Consider the following 20,520-nt stretch of genomic DNA (forward strand, 5'->3'; position numbering starts at 1 on the left):
AAGACAATTCGGGTTCACGAAAGGCCTCTCCACGATCGACGCGATCAATCACGTACTCAGCTAGACCGAAAACAGGACAGAGAAATACGTGCATGCCGTATTCCTGGACATATCGGGCGCGTTCGACTGCCTCTGGTGGCCCCAGCTCATACTTGATATGCAACCGGCAGGCTGCAGCAGCGGGCTCATCGAACTGACAAAGAGTTATCTCGACGGCCGTCGGGCCAGCATGAGGATCGGCGGCGTCGACATAACGAGGACCCTGACTAAGGGCACGCCGCAAGGATCGAGCTACGGCCCGGACTTGTGGCGATACGCGATGAATCCGTTGCTAACGCAGGAACTGCCTGAGGGAACAGAAATTGTCGCGTATGCAGACGACATCGCGATCCTAGTCTCCGGTAAACACCGACCGGAAGTCACTGGCAGAACAAATGCGTTACTCGAGAGAGCGTCGCAATGGGCGGAGCAGCGAAAACTCACCTTTTCCGCGGCCAAGTTTCAGACGCTATGGCTTAAAAACTCGCTTTCGAAGCCGCTGGAACTCCGACTGGGCGGAGTAAAGATAAGATCGACCGCCAAGGCGAAATACCTTGGGGTCACATTCGACCAAAAACAGGACTTCAGCCTTCACCTAGCGGAGAAGGCGGAAGCGACGAAAAGCCTGTTCAGCAGACTGCACGGAGTCGCCAAGACCCGATGGGGACTTAAGAGCAACGTGGCACTACGGATCTACAAATCGGTGTTCGTACCCCAGATGGGGTACGCGGCATCGATTTGGGCGGAGAAGTGCATGGCTTCAGGACACAGGAGAGCGAGGGCAAATATGGCGCAGAGACAACTGTTATTAGCGAAAACGGGGGCGTATAAAACGACGTCCACGGTGGCGTTGCAGGTCCTAGCGGGAGTGCCCCCGCTGGACCTCGAGCTAAAGAAACTGGCTAGAATTGAAAGGGACAGGGCCGCGGTGAGGCGAGGCGCGATGACGGCCTTTGAGGCAGCGAATAGAGCGGAAAGATATACCGCTGAAACCATCCTCCTTTGGCAGCAACAGTGGGTCGCCTCTAGTAAGGGAAGGTGGACTGAGAGATGGTTCCCGGACGTCCGGACGCGGCTGGACCGTGGGTGGTTTATCCCAGACCATTTCACGTCTCAGTTGGTGTCGGGGCACGGGGACTTCAATCATTCACTCCACCGTTTCAACCTTACTGGCGATGCAGCTTGCCGTTGCGGGTTCCCGGCAGGAACCGCCGAGCATCTGCTGTTTGAATGCCCACTTGCTGACCGAGAAAGAGATCAACTCATAGCTGCGGCGCAAGCGACCGGTGCGGACTGGCCGTGCAGCTTAGAGCACATGACCGAATCTGAGGTCATGTTCCGGGCGCTTCAAAGATTCGCACATGAATCGTTCGAGAAGCGCACTGATGAAGGGCTGGCTCGTTAGGCGTGTTTCGGCGTTAATGTAAGATTCCGACACGGAATCCTGGGAAAGCCAGGATCGAGGGTAAAGAGGGATAACCCCTTCCTAATCCGCACGAGGAAAACCAGACCCGAGTAGGAATAGGGGCACAACTGAAAAGAAATGCCCGCAGATCTGCGACATACCGATGGGGAAATTGGGCGAGTGGAGACGGAAGGATCGGGAGAAAGTAACCACGCGTAGGTACCTCACGCCAGCCTATGCGTGGAACTCCGATTACATGCCGGCTATCGCTCGTCCGACTCCGATCGAGAGTCCGACTAATTGAACCCAGACCGTTCAGGACGCCTAGTGCACGGAGAAGACCGGCTCGGGGTCATCGCCGCTAGTAAGCACCGCCGAGAAATCGGTGCGGGAACGGAAACCCGCGACAAAAACCGTACCGCTCCAACAAGGGTTACGCCGCGGCGGACTAAAACTCCGTCCCCGACGATAATGCCAGCGGAAAAACGGTCGTTGTGGGCACCGGGAAGAATGGCTTCGGAAATCCCATTCCACGGGAACCAGAAATACGCCCCGCCGCGAAGACCGACAATGCCTCGCGGCCCGGAAGGAAAGCGGTGTTCTGGTTAGCAGTGGTGCGCGTGCCCGACGGGCCGCACGCGTGCGCCGGCCAAGCCCCGCGCCCGCGCCCGACTCGTCGCACACCCGCTCCTATGTGGACGGCCTCGTGGAGACTGTGGGAGTAACGTATTAGTAGAAGGGGAGAAATTTGTCCGGAGGTAAGATACCGGCGGTCGCCGACACGGGACTCGAGACCCAACGATCGATCTCAGAAAGAGAGCCGCCGGCGGGTAGCGTGATTGCCGCCCGGGTGCCAGCGCATAAAAACTCGCTGGAGGGATGAGCACGTGTCAACAAGGCGAGGAGAGAGTTCGCCCGCGTAAGATGGATAAGGGTTTGAGACACAGCCACCGGGGCCAGAGCCTCGTTTCTCCCCGTCACATAGTAGGTTATATCTGCTCCTTGATATTTCGGGCGCCTTCGACTGCTTACGGCGAGTCCAACTGATTTTGGATATGCGGGTAATCTAACTTCCGGGACAGGCTCATTGATCACACAAAAAGCTACTTGGATGGTCGCTGAGCTGAAATGAGAATAGGCGATCAACAGATAACGAGGATTCTTACAAAAGGGAGCCCGCCGGTACCGGAGATAGTCACGTGAATTTTGACCAGAGCACGAAATTCAGCCTCCACCTGACAGAGAAGGCAACTAACACCAGAGCGTTATACAGCTCATTAGTTGGCGTGGCAAAGAATACGTCTTTGGGTATCAATTGGAAATCAGCAAAAACACAGTTTTTAGGTAGGTCAACTGTTGTTGTAAACTGAGGGTGACAATCACTATTGAAACTTTAATGGATTATTAATAATAAAATAAAATAAAAATTATTCAATATTAAAAAGGTTAATTGAGATACATATTACGTATATAATAACTAGAGCTGGGATTTTGATGCAAAGGCATCTTTTTTTCTGATGTTTTGAAACGTTGATCCGTAAGTATAAAATGTGTTTTGAGTGATACTGATTATTTTAAAGTATTTTTTGACAAAATTAATTTTATATGCATTTTTGGACATTTTTTTTATGTTTTTAATGCATTTTCTTGGTTTTTAGAGCATTTTTCATCATTTCTTCATAAAATGAACAAAAATTGTTGCGATTCATAAAAAACTTTCGGCAAACTGCTGACGGTACGAATAATAAATTATATATAGTATCATATATTCATATATTTCATCATAGCTAGGGTTTTTCCCGAAAATTATCACCGTTATATTATACCTATTATGAATTATTATTTTTATAACACCATACATACATACATTGGTATAAGTTAAAATTTTTTTTTAAATTATTATATTAGAATGAATGATTAAGAAAACAGAAGCATAAAAAAACTAAAGAAGTAACAACGTACAATAAACAAAAAAAAATACATTACTGTAGTATAATTTAAATTTTTTTTCTATTTTTTAACCTATAATAAATATAATTTAAATGCATTTTTTTAGTGAATTTCGAAATTTTTTAGGGCATTAAAATCCCAGCCCTAATAATAACATTACTTTACTTAGTAATAATCGGGTACCAGTGGTATAGATTGTCCATCTTTTAACTAGTGGCACTCCGTATCAACTGGAACTCAACGAAAATGCATTTTCGAGGAGATCGACTGTTATTGTACACCAAGGTTGAAAATCGTAAATAATAAAAAGTATTATCAATAGCTTGATAGATATACAGCACAACTTGGTAAGAAAATACTAAAAAATACATTTTAATTTAAGTTTGAATTATCTTACCTATCGGCTCCTTGTGGAATCTGGGCATTGCTTAATGGTTCTCAAAAAACAAATATTGTGTGACTTGTGTTGTTCTAACCAACCACCCAATACCCACTAAGTAACAAACTAATAATCTTAGTAGTTGAAGTTTTAATTGTAGTAAAAAGAAAAAAGAAAACTGACATTACAGGAATTAGTCGATATGGATTATTTAACTGTGAATTATGTAACTAATTAATTGTAGATAAATTGTGCAGTTGTAGTAAGCATCTTATTTACAATTCATAACACGATAATTCGATTCACAAACATCCAAAATGAAATTCTAAACATTCACAATTCAAATTATCTACTTAATTGTATATTTGTTTCAGCTGCCAACAACTATATATACAAAACAAAACCCAACAATTCAATCAGATAATTTAACAGAGAGACTATCTTCAAAAATCTTCAAAGCAAAATCCTTTTCATTCAAAATTTCTTACATATTCTTCTTCAAACTCATTTTCCCAACATTTCATTCCATACAATACACAACATGTACATTGTACATAGCACAAGTACAGATTTATGAATACAATTTACGATATTTATTTAATGTATTACCGAAACAGAAAATGTACTCTTATTTACCACTGAAATTTAGAAATTAAATTAAATAAACATAACTTCAGTATAATGTTTTAAAACATCAAGACTTTAAGGAGTACTTATAACCTCAAATTAATTTTTAGCGATATGTTTATTGATGGAAAACCATACTTCAATTTAAAAAAAGTCGTGGATGTCGCTCTGCTGTTCTGTAGGTTACAAGTGGGTTACTGTAATGGATAGAATTAAATTTGAATAAAATGATATCATATCTTTGTATACGAAAAACGAGTTCCGCAGTATTTTCTCTTAAATTTAATTAATTTTCTTTCATCGGCGTAAACTAGAATTACTCTCCAATTGTATTTATTTTCCGTTGGTGATTTTTAAGACATAGGTATAAAAGGTATAAAAGGTATGAACGTTCCGGTTAAGAGATGAAAGTAATACTTTGTCTAAGGTAAGTGTAATATATTATGCGTTGTGGCGTTGAATAATGTCATAATTAGGGCCCGGAAGTTCATGCATTTGCATGTTTTTAATGAGTGCATCAAAAAGTTGCTGGATGAGCTACAAATTTGAATCACAACCTGATGAGTTCAAAAATGAAATTTTAGTTTGCATATTTTCGCATATTTTGAGGTTTTTTACATAATATGCATATTTTAAAAAAAAATTGCATTTTATTGCATTTTACCTTTGATATTTTTTTTTTCATTAATATTTTATAGAAATTTCGGACTTTGAGTATAAAAACCTATTTAAAATTATACAGGTCGTACTTTAATTTAATATTATGTAATTACTAGGGCCCGGAAGTTCATGCGATAATTCATGATAGGCGATAACGATAAGCCAGTACTTAGCCTATACTTCAAGCTAAATTGAATTGAAACGATAATCGACAATTGTTATATTCTCAAATATCAAGTATTAATAAAATGGTTTAATGACTGTCGCGATTATCATGATAGCACGATACAAGAACGTATTATAGTGAGAGTCCGAGCACAAGGTTTAGTCCGTTAGTCGTGTGCGATCGTCCTATAGTGTTGTTTTTGTTTTACATCAGTTTCCATTAATTTTAAAATGCCAAAAGTCGGAACGAATCGAATTTGTAGTTATGTGGCCGAGTTTGGTGAAAATATATTTGCATCCGATGGAGGTGTTTTATTTTGTAAAATGTGCGAAATAAAGGTGAACAGTGACAAACGTTTTTGCGTAACTCAGCATATAAAAACTGAGAAACATGCTCGAGCTGTTAATCGCAAAGCTAAAAAAAATAGTTCAACGCAACCGCTTATTACGACACCATCATCACGAAAATCTGATTTTAACAAAGATTTATGCAAAGCATTGTTAAAATCAAATATTCCGTTGGAAAAACTAAGCAACACACATTTTCGATCATTTCTAGAAAAATATGTGGATAAGGACATTCCTTCCGTATCTACGCTAAGAAAAACCTACGTCGAAGATTGCTACCAAGAAACGATGGACGAGATAAGAAATGAGGTGAAAAATAAAAAGATTTGGGTGTCGATTGATGAGACGACAGATTCAGAAGGGCGATATGTTGCGAATGTTATAATTGGCACGTTACCAGTAGATGAACCTGGTAAACATTTTTTACTTGCCTCTGAAGTTCTGGAAAAAGCAAACCATACAACAATTAGTAAGCTTTTTGACAAAGCACTTTTTTCATTATGGCCGAAAGGAATACAACATGACGACGTTATTTTGTTTGTTAGCGATGCAGCACCGTATATGGTGAAAGCTGCAAAATCCATACAGGCCTTTTACTCCAAAATGATACATGTAACCTGTCTGGCCCACGGTCTTCACCGAGTATGTGAGAAAATTCGAGCAGAATTCCCTAAAGTCGATGAACTTATATCCAACATGAAAAAAGTATTTTTGAAAGCACCAGCTCGCATCGAATTATTTCGACGAGAAGCCGCTGATACGCCATTGCCACCTTCACCAATTATAACGCGCTGGGGTACCTGGTTGAAAGCGGCTATGTATTATTGTGAGCATTTTAAAACTATAAAAAAAGTTGTTAATATGCTTGATGCTGATGATGCCGTGGCAATTGAAAAAGTAAAACAAATAATATGTGATAAAAATGTTCAATCAAATTTAATTTTTATTCACACAAATTATGGTTTCTTAATATCAGCCATTAACAGTTTAGAAACTCGAGGAACACCCTTAGTTGAAGAAATTCAAATTGTAAATAATGTCATAAAAAAATTAAAAGAAATTAAAGTTCCAAAAGGCGTTATAATTTACAATAAATTGGAACAAGTTATTGAGAAAAACGAGGGGTTTAAGATACTGTCAACAATTTCAAAAGTCATGTCAGGAGAAGAAACAACAACAGATGGCCTTCCAGAGGATCTTCAAATTTCAGATTTCATACATTTCAAGTATGCTCCAATTTCTTCTGTTGATGTAGAACGGAGCTTTTCTCTTTACAAAAATATGTTGGCTGATAATCGCCGTTCATTTGTATTTGAAAACCTGTCAAAGTCACTGGTTGTAAATTGTAATTCCTAAAGTAAATATAACATAATATATACCATATTAATTAATAAATAAATTGTGCTTGTTTTTTCCCATATTTTAATTATTTTTTTTTTTACCAAAAACGAAAATAACTTGATGTTTTTTTTTTTTTTAAATGCATATTTAGCGCATATTTTATTGATCTTGAGCGCATATTTGCATGCATATTTTGATAGTTTTTTGTGCATGAACTTCCGGGCCCTAGTCATAATATTTGCTAGTTACATTTCATTTTAGGCATCAAATATTTTTAGACGGATTTGTTTTAAATTAAAAAAACGAAAGTACAATAATTCATAACATGAACGGCACACATTTATGTTGACTATTAGTTGTATCAATAAACTGTTATGTTTGTCATTATGTTATTTAATATAGTTAAGATCTTAGCGGCAGTATCAAGTTAACAAGGTACGCATCAAATACTCGGAACATAAAATTTAACAAAAAAAAAAAAAAACGTTAATTATAATTTTAAACTACTAATATTAAATGTATTATTGAGGTAGCTATTTCAGATAGCGATTGACAGTCTTACATTCAAATTGAAAAAATTCTTACAGCGTATGGGTGGAAAATGAAAACCACGGATCCATTATATTTCTATAAAAGTTGCATATGAGTAAATTACTAGTAATTAATTTAAAATTGTGTGTTTATTTAGAGTAGGAAAACTCATGTTAAATAATAATTTAATTTATTAAAATATGAAATTTATTGATATGAAAAAACAGAGACATTACATTACGATTTTGTTATGTTTATGTTAGATATAAAAATCTAGTCCTAGGGAGAAATTTCGGACTGGTTACCCTTCATTTAAGTTTCCACCATAGTCGAATAGTTGTTAAAGACAGCCTTATATCACAATAAGATAATCATTAAAAATATTTTAACTTATTATTACAATTTTTTTTTAAGTAAGGGTATTAATAATCATGATATTTCGTGGCACACCGGTTGGGAAACGCTGAATTATAGTGTTGGTACTTTATCATAATATTCTAATAGCCTATGCCAATGCATCTGTGGAGCATTGACATAAAAGAAAATCGAATATTTGAAGAAAGTGAAAGTAAGTAGGTGTTATCGATTGACTGAGATAAATGAGATAGATCGACTTTGTTACCTATAAATACCACAATTTAAATCATGATTATAAATATAAAAGGTGTAGTTGTATACTTTAAATAACATTTTATCGATTTAAAAACGTCTTGAATGCACTGAACAAATTTAATCTTATGGCATGTTAAAATAAGCTTTATTAACTGCGTCCACATAATAGTAATAGTCGACCACTTTGGGAGCGATGTTTATGTTTTTTATGACATCAACAAAACAGTGATACTGAAAGACAGAATACCTACGTACCTTCAAAAATTAGAAAATAATATTCTCATAACAACCTAAGCAAGTAAGTACATCCACAAGGCACAGTAAATTTTGGTTGTTCATATATAATTAGTACCCCAATTTATTAGATTTCTATGGCACAATCCCGTAGGATTGTAAATGAATAGTAAATTGTTTTGTTATCAACGAGCTAGCGTTAAATGAATAGAACGTAATTCGATTTTAGAATATACCTATTTTTATGATAATATGAGATAAAATTGCAATATTACTCGTTTACTTACACATTATTGAAGTGGACGTTTATATACTTTTGTATTTTTATACGGTTTGTTAAAAAAATATATATAAAAAATACCAGAATTCACAAATTATTTAAAGTTAGAAATTGAATAAAAAAATTGAAAATGTAGGTATTACAAGATCCACATGAATTTGTCTACTATCAAAAAAATAAAAATAAAAAATATCCACCAGAAATTCTATATTTTTAAGAGCATTTAAATTATAAAGTATTGTATATTCAATTGGTTTCTATCGTGGAATGATTTTCTTATTTTGTTGTAATTCAAAAACAGGCATTGGTAAAGTGTGTGATCTACTATTAATAGGTAATGTTAATGTATAATATGCCTTTTGTGACTAAAACAGAGTGATATACAATAAAGTCAATTGCAAAAAAACGATTAGAGAAATAAATTTTTAAAATAAAATCTGAAAATTCCGTGAGCCTCGCAAATTGGGCTAACACGCAAATATTAAAAAGTTTATGGTCAATATTAAAATCTAAAATATTTTTTAAAAAATGCTTGGGGCTAATGAAAATCTATTACCACGCTATTTAATTAAATGTTAGTACCACTCAATAAAGTGGAAGATATAAAAAAGTTTATGTTTCATACAAATTTTGGCTAATACTATTAGTATTATTTGTTTTGTAGACACAAAGAACCTTAAATTTATAAAATAGAGTTTTTTTTTCAATTTCATTACATTTTTATTAGATAATATTAGGTACCTACATATTTAAATTTATTAAAAATAAATAATCGTAGGTTCGTAGAAACTTTAAATTTACCTATATACCAGTAACTGCAGTAACTGCAGGTCGAGTGCTGATCTAAGTAACATGGCTACTAAATCAAATGTGACCACAAAAACGCCAGTCATGATGTTGAACAACTTGAGAAAAGTAAAGTGATAAAAGGTAAAAATTATATTTTTCACAATTCCATAATCCATACATAACCAATCTTAATCCTCTTATACTTTTTTAATGCTATAAAAAATAATTAATTTTTCTAGTCTGCTTATTTGTTAGAGAATTTGTCTATAATAATAAATATAATAATAATGATAATAGGTAACAACAATTTGGGAAATCAATAAAATAATATTACGTATAGGTATTTTAACAGTCGGTCAAATGTGTATAAGTAAATTTATTAACCCAAGATATCAAAATAATTATAATAATATAAATTTTCGTAATCCCCACAATTCGAATCAAGGCGATTTCAACGAATTTAAAATGATATTTCGAATAAAAAACAATTTAACAATCAAAAAACCGACGTGGATAGGCCACCTCATGACAATTTAAAAAAAAATCCTATCTCTGATACACAAAAAATTTTAAATAAAATAAATGACGAACGTATTTCTAGTTGTACTGAAAATGTTGACGAAATACCTATTCCAGGTGTTAGGCTTGAAGTAATTAGATGTGTAAATAATATAGAAATCTCTTTCATATTAGATTCTGGTGCAACGATTTCTGTAATTAATAGTGAACAAATGATTAAATCAAATAATTCCTTAATCGAAACCAAAAATATTAAAGTTCATACAGCTAATGGCTCAATTTTAAAAGTGGTAGGTAAAATGAAAATTTATATTTAAAAATTTGATTTTTCCAACACAATACATAGGCACAATTTTTTTATTATAAGCATTTTAAGTTCAAATTTTGACTAAATACGTAAAAATTACGGCAATGTTCAATTCTAAGATTTGAAAATTTATAACAAGGGTCCTAACATATTTTTACAATAGCAGTTGAAAAATAAAAGAATTAGATAGTCAATTTTTTTTTAAGCATTCAAAGTTTGAGTTTTGACAACATACATAAAAATCACGAAAACAAGAAAATTCGCAAATTATTTTAAAATAGAAATTATTAAAAAATTGTCTTTTTAAATCTAAGATTTGAAAATTTTTAATAATCTATAATATATCCTAGACATATAAACCGTCTTCGCTCAGAATCGTTTTTCGTATACAATGATATAATATCATTGGATTCATATTGAATTCCATCCATTACAGTAACCCACTTATAACCTACTGTACAGCAGAGCGACATCCACGACTTACCCGTTTTAGTTTATTCTGGACTTCTAATGAGAAAAAGCTTCACTTATATCTAAATACTTAACTGTTTCAATATATGATAAACATTCGTTTGGTTTTAAACAACAGACATCAATCGACTTATCTAAATTTAAAATTAACCAAGTACCTACGTTGAGATATATGAATATGGTTTGATTATTACCAATTCTTTCAAAATAATATTTAAACATTTGCTAAAAATAAGTTTTTGTAATTATATTATTTTTTAAATTATTTAAATTTTTTTTTTTTTTGCAAATAATAAATAATATAGGTTGAAATTTAAATATTATTAGTAAATAAACAAAGAGAAACTATTTCCTGACACTAAAATCAATATTGTTGTGCTAGTAATTATGAACGATTTGGGGGACTAAATTCCCCGGCGCCTCCACTTTAATCTCTACTGCAACCATGCACTCCGAGGACGAATTGCATGACACTAGCCGCACGGTTACCAATTACATTGTGTTCCGCAAGGATAGACTTGTCCTCAGCACATGCCATAACAGAGATCGAGTATATGATGGCGAACATGCTCAACTCACCTGCACTAAAACACAAGCAAGAGACTCTTCCTTGCTTATCTGGATAAGGAGGGTCTATCTGTCACTCACCCGAATATATATTTAACTCATGGAGCATGCAGCGCCAAACACAACGTGAACGAGTACAACTTCCTCATCAGGGCACCAAGCTGCCTAGTATGACTGAACGCACATGGAGGCCCCCTCAGCTGATGCTCCCACAACACTCTCGATCCTACAGATCCAGATCTATGATAGGAAGACACAGATGGATGACCTGTTTGATATGATAACATCCAACACAAGATTTAGCGTCAGTTGGAGGGTGCGGAACATCCGAGGGGTGGCATACGGCAACCTGCACCAAGTTCACCACGCTCAGGATCGAGCGTTTGCCATAACCCACGCCTACCTGGCGGATGTGCGAGATATGATAGCAGCTTGGTTTGATACACTGCTTTACTCGTAATTGGCAAACGAAGAGTATCATGGCCTGGCCCTGTATGACGACGTGGAGCTGTGTGTGAGCTACGTTGTGTCGTATGCGTCCTAATACCCAGTGGATGTGTACACTGTCATGAAAATGTGGCCGTCACTATGCATAGGGGCGATTCTACGGGACAATGAGGATTACACGGTATTCCTTGAGGCACTCCAGACATCCTAAACCCTGCTCATCCACTGGATGTTGCGTGAAGTGAAGGACCCTATCCGTGTTCATCTGTGCCTGGAGATGAGCGGATTCTGGAAGATATTCGGTCACCCAATAATTGACATGGAAGCTAGCATAATATCTTGGATCGAGAAAGGCACCATACTCAAACTTAATAAAAAAGAGATGGGGGAAGCGTTGTAGCGACATGCTTAAGCACATAGGCGTAACTTGGCGGGGGCGAATGGGGGCAATTGCCCCTACAGCCTAAAATTGGTGGGGGCATTGCCCCTACAAACTGAACTATAATATTAGTTAATTTCAGGCTGTTCTGAGGCCTATAATAAATAATAATACCTAAAATGACGTATTTAATAGTAGCTGGTATGTAAAGGTTCTTTGGCTACAATCACATATACTATATAATAATATAGTCTATAATAGTTTAGTGGTATATACTTAATATGTGGTTACACTATGATGTTCACTATCTTATCAGATATTCACATTATCATTGCACATTTGCACATGTCATAGAGTAATATTACGGGATGGGTGCAGTTAGACCCCTGTGATAAGAGTTGGACCCCTTGATAAGAAATTATAGCTGATAATCTTAATCAAGAGTTCGAACTCTAACCTCAAATAAAAAAATACAAATTAATACCAACCATCAGGCCTTGTAAATATTTCAGTACGATTTTTGAGTATATGAATTTCTCACCCTGGTTCAAGTCGTTCAAGACCAGATACATTATTTATCCGTCGGCCGAAATTTTTGAATGACCGTTAATTATTAATTAACGGTAAATGGTTACTCATTTTACGTTTGCCGCTACTGGTCGATGGCTGGCCGTTGGCTTGACTGCTTGGTTCAGCATGTTAAACTGTTAACGTAAGTAAAACTTGTATTTTTTTAGTTTTTACTTTAATTATAGGTTCGTAGGAGAATTGTTTTTAATGTATCTATCTGAGAGTTCATATTAATTATCCATAGATGTTTCACTACATTTGAGTTTTTACCCATTGGCGCAACTATTGACCTAAATAACACGTTTTTGTAACACGAGTTTAACATTATAGCTCATATGTTATTACACTGACAAAGTTAATAATCTAATTATCATTATAATAATATAATACTTTAAAAGCTACAAATAACATACCTACATTTTATATTATGTACTATTTTCCTTTTTTTATTGTGTTGTACATAGGTATCTAACACTCATTCTGTTTTTATGTTATTTGTAATATCCTTCTAAATAACTAAAATTAATAATTAATTTAACCGTTGCTGTAACATACATTCAACCAATTTTGAATGTGATGCATTCTTAAAAAACTGCCTTCGTGTGTTACTGACTTATTTGAATTGTACCTTACTATTTTTAATAATTTTGAAATAACTTGTTTAAGTTAGAAAAATCTTCTTTCAATAATAATGTTTTGTAAAAAACAAAATGATTCATAACAATAAAAATTTTTAATAGCTATTTGACAGACAGAAAAATTATTATTTAAAATAAATTTAAAGAATAAATGTGTCGGGTCAGCATTCACAAATTTAGATGTATACAATTATTGATTTCAAAACTAAATTGTATGAATAAAATTGTTAACACTTTTTTTTTAATTATTGTTTAGTGATTTTAATAGTTAATAAACTGATGAATTATTTATTAATAATCACTAACTTATGTAAACAACTATTTTTTTTTTTTTTAATGCCCTGGGGCTTTATTATTTAAACGACCCAAAAGTCTTTATAAATATGTTTTACAGTTATATATATTTTACATACCTACTAGTTATAAATTATATACAACTAATAACCAATTATTTTCAGATGTTAAATATTTTTAAACATAATAAAATCCAAAAAAATTGTACCCAAGTATGTGACATTTTTTCTTAGATTTATAATTGTATTGTATTTAATGTAGGTATTCTGTCATTGAGTTAGTTACTTATAATCAGTGCTCGAATTGGGAATTAATAAATAGAGGAGCTCAATCTAACAATTTAAAAACTGTGTTCCATGTGAAACATTATTTAATATAGTCTCGTGGGTGGCTTCTCCTCCCACAACTCCACCATCCATAAGTTATTAATACTACATTACAGCTTAGTTACATTATTTTAGCTTTATTATATTTAAAATATAAGATATTTGTAAGTGAATATGGATTTACATTTTATATTCACCTTCATTTTTAATATTATTATTATTTTCATTTTGGTACCATAAATAACTACATGATTAATTAGGAAATAACAAAATTATAATTATAAGTGATAATTTATTAATATTTGTGGTTCAGACACATGCCTATGTCAGTTTATTTTCAACACTAGTCCACAAATATTGATAATACAATTAAATTGTACATATTATAAAATTTTGTAGTCAACTAAACTAGGCAAAGAAAAAAACCTGATATAATAAATAATAATAATATATATAGTATAACAAACAACAAACTATAGTAATAAATCCAAAAATTACAGATTTTAAAATACCGAATGCTGCTTTCAAAAATCTTCCAAATGTATTTCATGCAGTAAAAACCATGGACCTTGTTGTGATAGTCATTGATGATGGCTGTTTTGATGTCACTCCTGGAATACTTAAACCTAACTTTTGTATTACACGGTTATACATATTTTGATGGATATTTGATGAGTTGTTCAAGCTTACTCATTCTGGAAAAAATAGGATTATTATAGGAAGACTAGTGTGAAACTTGGTCACTATTTTCAGATCATTGGAGGTTTTTTTAGACCCTTATTTTAAGTTAAAAATGTTGATATGTTCTCAGTCGTGAGTGTTAAACAATTGATCAATTCTTAAACATGTCTTACTAATTAATTAAAATAGTATTCAAACCCAATCATAATATTATGTCTTAAATTTAATTTTAAGATATGATAGCATGAAAATAATAACTGTATATTTAAAACAAAATAAAAATATTTCGAAAATTAAATCATGTAAAAAAAATGCCAATATAAATAACTTGTGAAATTTTCAAGTATCTACGACTTATACTTTTTGAATAATTACAAATATTTAAAATCGTTTGAGGATAAATCGTTATCGTTACATATCGTACACATCATTGTAAAATCAATACATTCATCACTTCGTTTAGAATCTAAAACTGACAAGGAATCAGAAAATAAAGTTTTCATTCTGTATTACTTTGTCTTAAATTAAATGTGTCATCACAATATTACAAAACTAAACTTATTCTCCATAATTTCACATTGTATTACCTTAAAAGGAAACAGGGTTACTGTTTTTTGTGGAATGAGACAGAAGGTGGATTAACAGCAAATGAATTTAGTTCAATAATTATATATTTCCTACAAAAATTTGTTATTGACACTACTAAAGCACATAATGTCAATATCATATTGTACAGTTGATGGTTGTACATACCAAAATCGAAATTCAACCTTGTCTAATGCTCTACTTAATCTGTCATTACTATCAAGTATCAGGCATTACAATCATTCAAAAATATTTATTGAGAGGACATATTCAAATAGAAGTTGATTCAAAGCCATTGAGAGAAAAATTAGAAACAAAAAAATCAGTGTACCTGCAGACTATGTCACAGCTTGTAAGACTGCATGTATCATAAAGTCCTATAATGTTGAGTACTTAAGTAATAGTTTTTTTTAAATATTTACTAAAATTATATTTTTTAAATCAATTCGTCTTGGAAACAAGAAAGGTGATCCAGTGGTCACTGAAATAAAAGCTTTAATATATGAAGCTAATAAAAAAGCAAGTTATAAACTAAGGTTTTCAGAAGCCTGGAGTAATCTTCTACTATCAAGGGATAGCACTAAACAAACTAAAATAAGCATTGAGACACTACCCCCTTTACACACTCATAGAATCAATATAAAAAAAAAAAATTTTGAACACTTACAGCAGTTATAAGTATCAATGGAGAAAGATTATCACTCCTTTTATGACAATTTGCCCAAAGAATAAATGTTTCGTTACTGAAAAATTCAGTTATGGTATTTTTAATATTTTAAAATATTATAACTATATTATACTATATTTTAATATTACTATGTCATAATAGCTACTATAGTTATAGGTTTATAATTTTACCAATTTGTTACTGAAAAAAAGAGTTATTTAATTCTCATTGTTATTACAAAGATATAATATTACCTTTAATTATTTTTATTGCTATTTAGTATTTTGTTACTGAAAAATAAAGTTATTTTATTCTTTAGGTAATAATCAAGACTTATCAACTTTTTATAAATCCATTTTAATATTTTATTATTATGTAGTATTTCATTTCTAAAAAATACAGATATTTTATTCTTAATGTTTTTGTTATTAATGTTATTCTCAATGTTACTGTCATAAAAATTATAAAAATTTGTTTTAATTGCTTTGTCATAGGTACTAAATTATACCATTTGTATATACCATTGGTATATAAAGGAGTACAAATGGACCCATATCAAATATTTATATTGATGTCATGTATAATGTATAAATTGAACATTAGCTAATTACAGTATCATACAATTTTAATTTTATTACCAAATTCAACACTAGATGGTGTTGAACAACTTCTTGTATAAAATTAGTAAAAAATTTAATTTATGTGCGTTTTATTTATCATGAATTGTATACTTTTGTGGAATTTTTTATGAAATTTACATACTGTATATTTTTAGAAATTAACCATTATGCCATCATTCGTCATATAACTAAAAATCATTTATAGAATCATTCCGTGCACATCATTACAGCTACAGATGTTCATAAAAACCAAATTAACATATAACATTGTAATTTCTGCTGGAATCTCATCCATTAGCGGTAAGTAATTTTGTACTTACACAATTAGTTTTTTTGGTTACATATTACGAAATTTTTTGAAATGGCCCAACGCTGAAATATCCAGCAGGGCCAAATGAAATGGGAGTTTTTTTATTTCCAAGTTGGTACACCTGTATTTTAGTTCGGCCCCGATTGATGCGTTTATTCCATGAGATTAATCTGGTATTCCATGAGATAAATCTTGGCTGTTATCTCGGGGGTCTAACTGCCCGATGCCCTAATATTACTCTATGGCACATGTAAGAATTTTAAAGCGATAACTGATAACGGTCGTATAGAATATGTCATAGGTTCGGTTCGGTTATTCGTATAGAATATATAGAACTATGATAGACGTTTTTACAACTTTTTTTTAACTTCTGAAATGAAAATGTGAAGAGGTTTGCAAAAATTGTTTTTGCCCCCACGTGAAAAGAGCCCAAGTTATGACTATGCTTAAGCACTCTGTGTCATAGATACTACGAGGAGCGTCATCGCTGGCCACCCTTGACGTTCTCTGGACGCGAGGTGCCCCATGTGAGGAGAGCTCACTGGGACGAGTCTCCACGTGATCCCTGGAGGTCCCGAGATTTTCGGCCAAGCCTTCGAATTTAACATGTATGTATGGACCCCTCTGATCTCTTATCTGACAGATCCATAATACGCTCTCGCTCTCACTGGGTGTACGAGTTTGACAATCAGTCGCACAGGACCCTGTACGGAAGATCAATGCAGCGGCCGGCGTTCGCGAGCATCATCATATCATACCTCAGCCAAGAGGAGGTGGACGTGTCAGGGATCATAGGAACGATCAACGCTGCGTTGACCACTAGGGATTGGAAAGTGATAGTGACTGTGGTAAAGAAGCGTGAGCACAAACGCTCGCTTTTGCCAAGAGGCAAAAGTAAGTTTTTAGAACTTAACTATATATAATGTTTTTAAAAAAATTACACATAACACATAGATTGGTTTAATTTTTTCTGAAATTATTTTATAAAAGTTGATAAATTTAATAACTGTTTTAGTGGGATTGTATTCTAATTTAACTCTCATCACATTTTCTATTTGCTCTGAGATTCTAAAATATAATATGCATGACATAAGCTTATAAAAAAGAGAGGAATTACAGTCCACAGTTTGGATGGCACTTATGGGTATATTTATATATTGTATAATTATGGTTATTAGTATAGTTTTTACATTTAATTAACCAAAATGTATTTAAAACAAATCTTAGACCATATTGGGAAGTAGGCACTTTACATGTTCAGAAACCTAGCATAAGTTGTAAATTATTTTGTCCTTTAAATTCAAACTAATACAATTACTATTTAATTATGTTTTAGGAAGCTAAATTGTTAGCACAAATTGTGCTTTCGTACATGGTTTGTTACGAATTTGCTTTAGCACGTCGTTCTAAAATTCGACCATAGGTTATACGCCAACTTTGTTCGTGCTTTCGTACGTTTTAATTGCAAATTTGACTAGATATCTGTCATACCGCCAACTTTGATCGTGCTAGCTATCGCACGTCATCCTAAAATTTTGACCATAGAACAAACCCATCAACTTCATTCGTTCTATCGCTAATGGTTTGTCTAAAATTTGAATAATTGTATCATCAATCTAACCGATTATATTAATGTGTTTGGTTGTTACTTTTTCAGTAATTAAAACGTTTTGTTTTAAACTTCTTACATTACGTGGTTTATCATAATTATTCTTTTTTTTTTTGTGCAAGTATTCATTTTAGGTTCATAACAATGATGAACAACGAGGAAATTATTGCTCTCCAAGATCATTTGGTGGACCACGACTACTGCCAGTTGCATATGAAGATGATCATATAGTGTGTGAAGAAGCAGAGGACTAAGAAGGAGTATCAGAAACATATACTTTGATTCCTGAAGTTCATAATAGATCGAGGATATATGTGAATAATTTGGGATTCAAGTATTACAAACGACAAGTTAGAGGACACCGCGTGTAAGTATAATTAGTTAACCCAATATAATTACATATCTATTTAGGTAATGATGATAATATTATGAAATATAATGTATTTATATCTTATAGGTATTTAGTATGAGAACGGCAGAAGAAATGGAACCAGTTCTGTCCTTCCACCGCAATAGTAAGTACAAATTTCAATGATAATAGAATACATCTAAGATTTTACCACGACCTCCAGCCTGGAGTGATTGACCTGAGTGTGCCGTTTTTGAGAGAAGCTATTGGTGAAAGAGGAATTGATCCAGCAGTGACTACATCGTTTATGAACTTTATACAACAATTAAATTATCTAGTGAGACGTATTCAAACTTACCTCTATACAGGGTGTCCCAAAGAGATGACATTCTGACAAATGAAATAACTTTTGTTCTAATCAATATTTTTTAAAAATTTCTTTTAAATATAATCCATAGACAATTGCGCTACATTTTTTATTTTTTAATACTGAAAATAAAAAACTTAAAAATTGATAAATTTTTTTTTCAAAATATTCAATATAGCCAATTTATAAATTTGATTTTCAGGAAAATGTATATGGTAAAAACACTTATTTAAGTAAAAAGGCTGATTTTTTACAATTTTTTTAAATATCAATATTTCCGTTAGGTAATTTATAGTTTATACAACACATAAGTATTAATAAATACAATAAAAAAAAAAATTAGATTTTAACATGCACTTATTTAAAAATGTTCTTATAAAATATTTTTAAAAAGCATTATTATTATTTGAAATTACAAGGTTTCTAACATAAACTAGATCGTAATTTACTTAACGAAAATATTAATATTTAAATAAATGGTAAAAAATCAGCCATTTGACTTAAATAAGTGTTTAAAATTTCTAAAAATCAGATTTACAAATTGGCTATATTGAATATTTCGAAAAAAAATTTATCAATTTTTAAGTTTTTTATTTTCAGTATTAAAAAATAAAAAATGTATTCTAAAAATGTAGCACAAGTGTCTATGAATTATATTTAAAAGACATTTTTTAAAAATATTGATTAGAACAAGTTATTTTATTTGTCAGATTGTCAGATCTCTGTGGGAGATCTCTTTGGGACATTCCTGTATATGCTAAATTATTTATTAACTTATTACTTTTAATTATTAGATAGTTAAACTTATAATAATAAACAATGTAAAATAATATATTTTTTAATTAGACTGTATTAGACTAAATTTGGAACTGAGGTTTTGATTTTGTTAGCCGTTTGGAAGCAGCTCCCAATTACACATTCATTCAGGCTCAAGAAAGAGTGAAAAATATGAGACGTCGAAGATTCCCACGACAGCCCCTTGACATTGGACAACTTGCAGCTCCGCTGAATGAAGACCGTAATGCCATTTTATGCTTCTACAATTTAAAATCCACTATCTAAGCAAATAAAATTGTTCGTTTTAAGTTTACGACTAATAAGTTAGTATTTAATTAATAATATACCTATACGGATCTTTTATTTTATTCAATTAAACATTAAAAATTATTGATAAAAAAAAATGCATATATTTATTACAAGAGAATCAAATAGTAAAATATTGCTATTAAAAGATTTAATTCACTTTTTAAATTAATTTTTATATGAATAACAGTCTACACTATAAATAAACACTGTTGATATATCTTATGTCAGTACATATAGTATAGCACCTTATGTATAATTTGTTTAATTTACATATGATTTATCATAGTACATTTTACTATACTATAAAATTAGAATTATTCAATATTTTAATATTATTGTAAGTATTAAATTTTATATCCAAAATATTT

At 32.7% G+C, this 20,520-nt stretch overlaps 1 protein-coding gene and 1 pseudogene across 2 annotated transcripts; both read left to right on the forward strand.

The window, feature by feature from the left end:
• The first annotated feature begins 5,263 nt into the window (after positions 1 to 5,263).
• On the forward strand, positions 5,264 to 6,993 carry LOC149062090 (uncharacterized). Its single transcript, XM_089217729.1, has one exon. It carries the CDS (start codon positions 5,457 to 5,459, stop codon positions 6,927 to 6,929), a length of 1,473 nt encoding a protein of 490 aa, XP_089073855.1. The 5' UTR covers positions 5,264 to 5,456; the 3' UTR covers positions 6,930 to 6,993.
• An 11,501-nt stretch (positions 6,994 to 18,494) lies between these two features.
• Positions 18,495 to 20,270, forward strand: LOC149062091 (uncharacterized; annotated as a pseudogene). The gene is made up of 3 exons (XR_016189549.1): positions 18,495 to 18,717; positions 18,808 to 19,036; positions 19,957 to 20,270. The product of XR_016189549.1 is annotated as an uncharacterized LOC149062091 (transcript).
• Positions 20,271 to 20,520: the final 250 nt, after the last annotated feature.

This window comes from Diuraphis noxia, unplaced genomic scaffold, assembly GCF_037042655.1.
Source record: "Diuraphis noxia isolate RWA-SAM2 unplaced genomic scaffold, SU_Dnox_SAM2 contig0001, whole genome shotgun sequence".
Classification (NCBI taxonomy): domain Eukaryota; kingdom Metazoa; phylum Arthropoda; class Insecta; order Hemiptera; family Aphididae; genus Diuraphis; species Diuraphis noxia.

Excerpts from the sequence above, each read along its gene's own strand:
- LOC149062090 (XM_089217729.1), top strand. The coding sequence starts at position 5,457 with ATGCCAAAAGTCGGAACGAATCGAATTTGTAGTTATGTGGCCGAGTTT.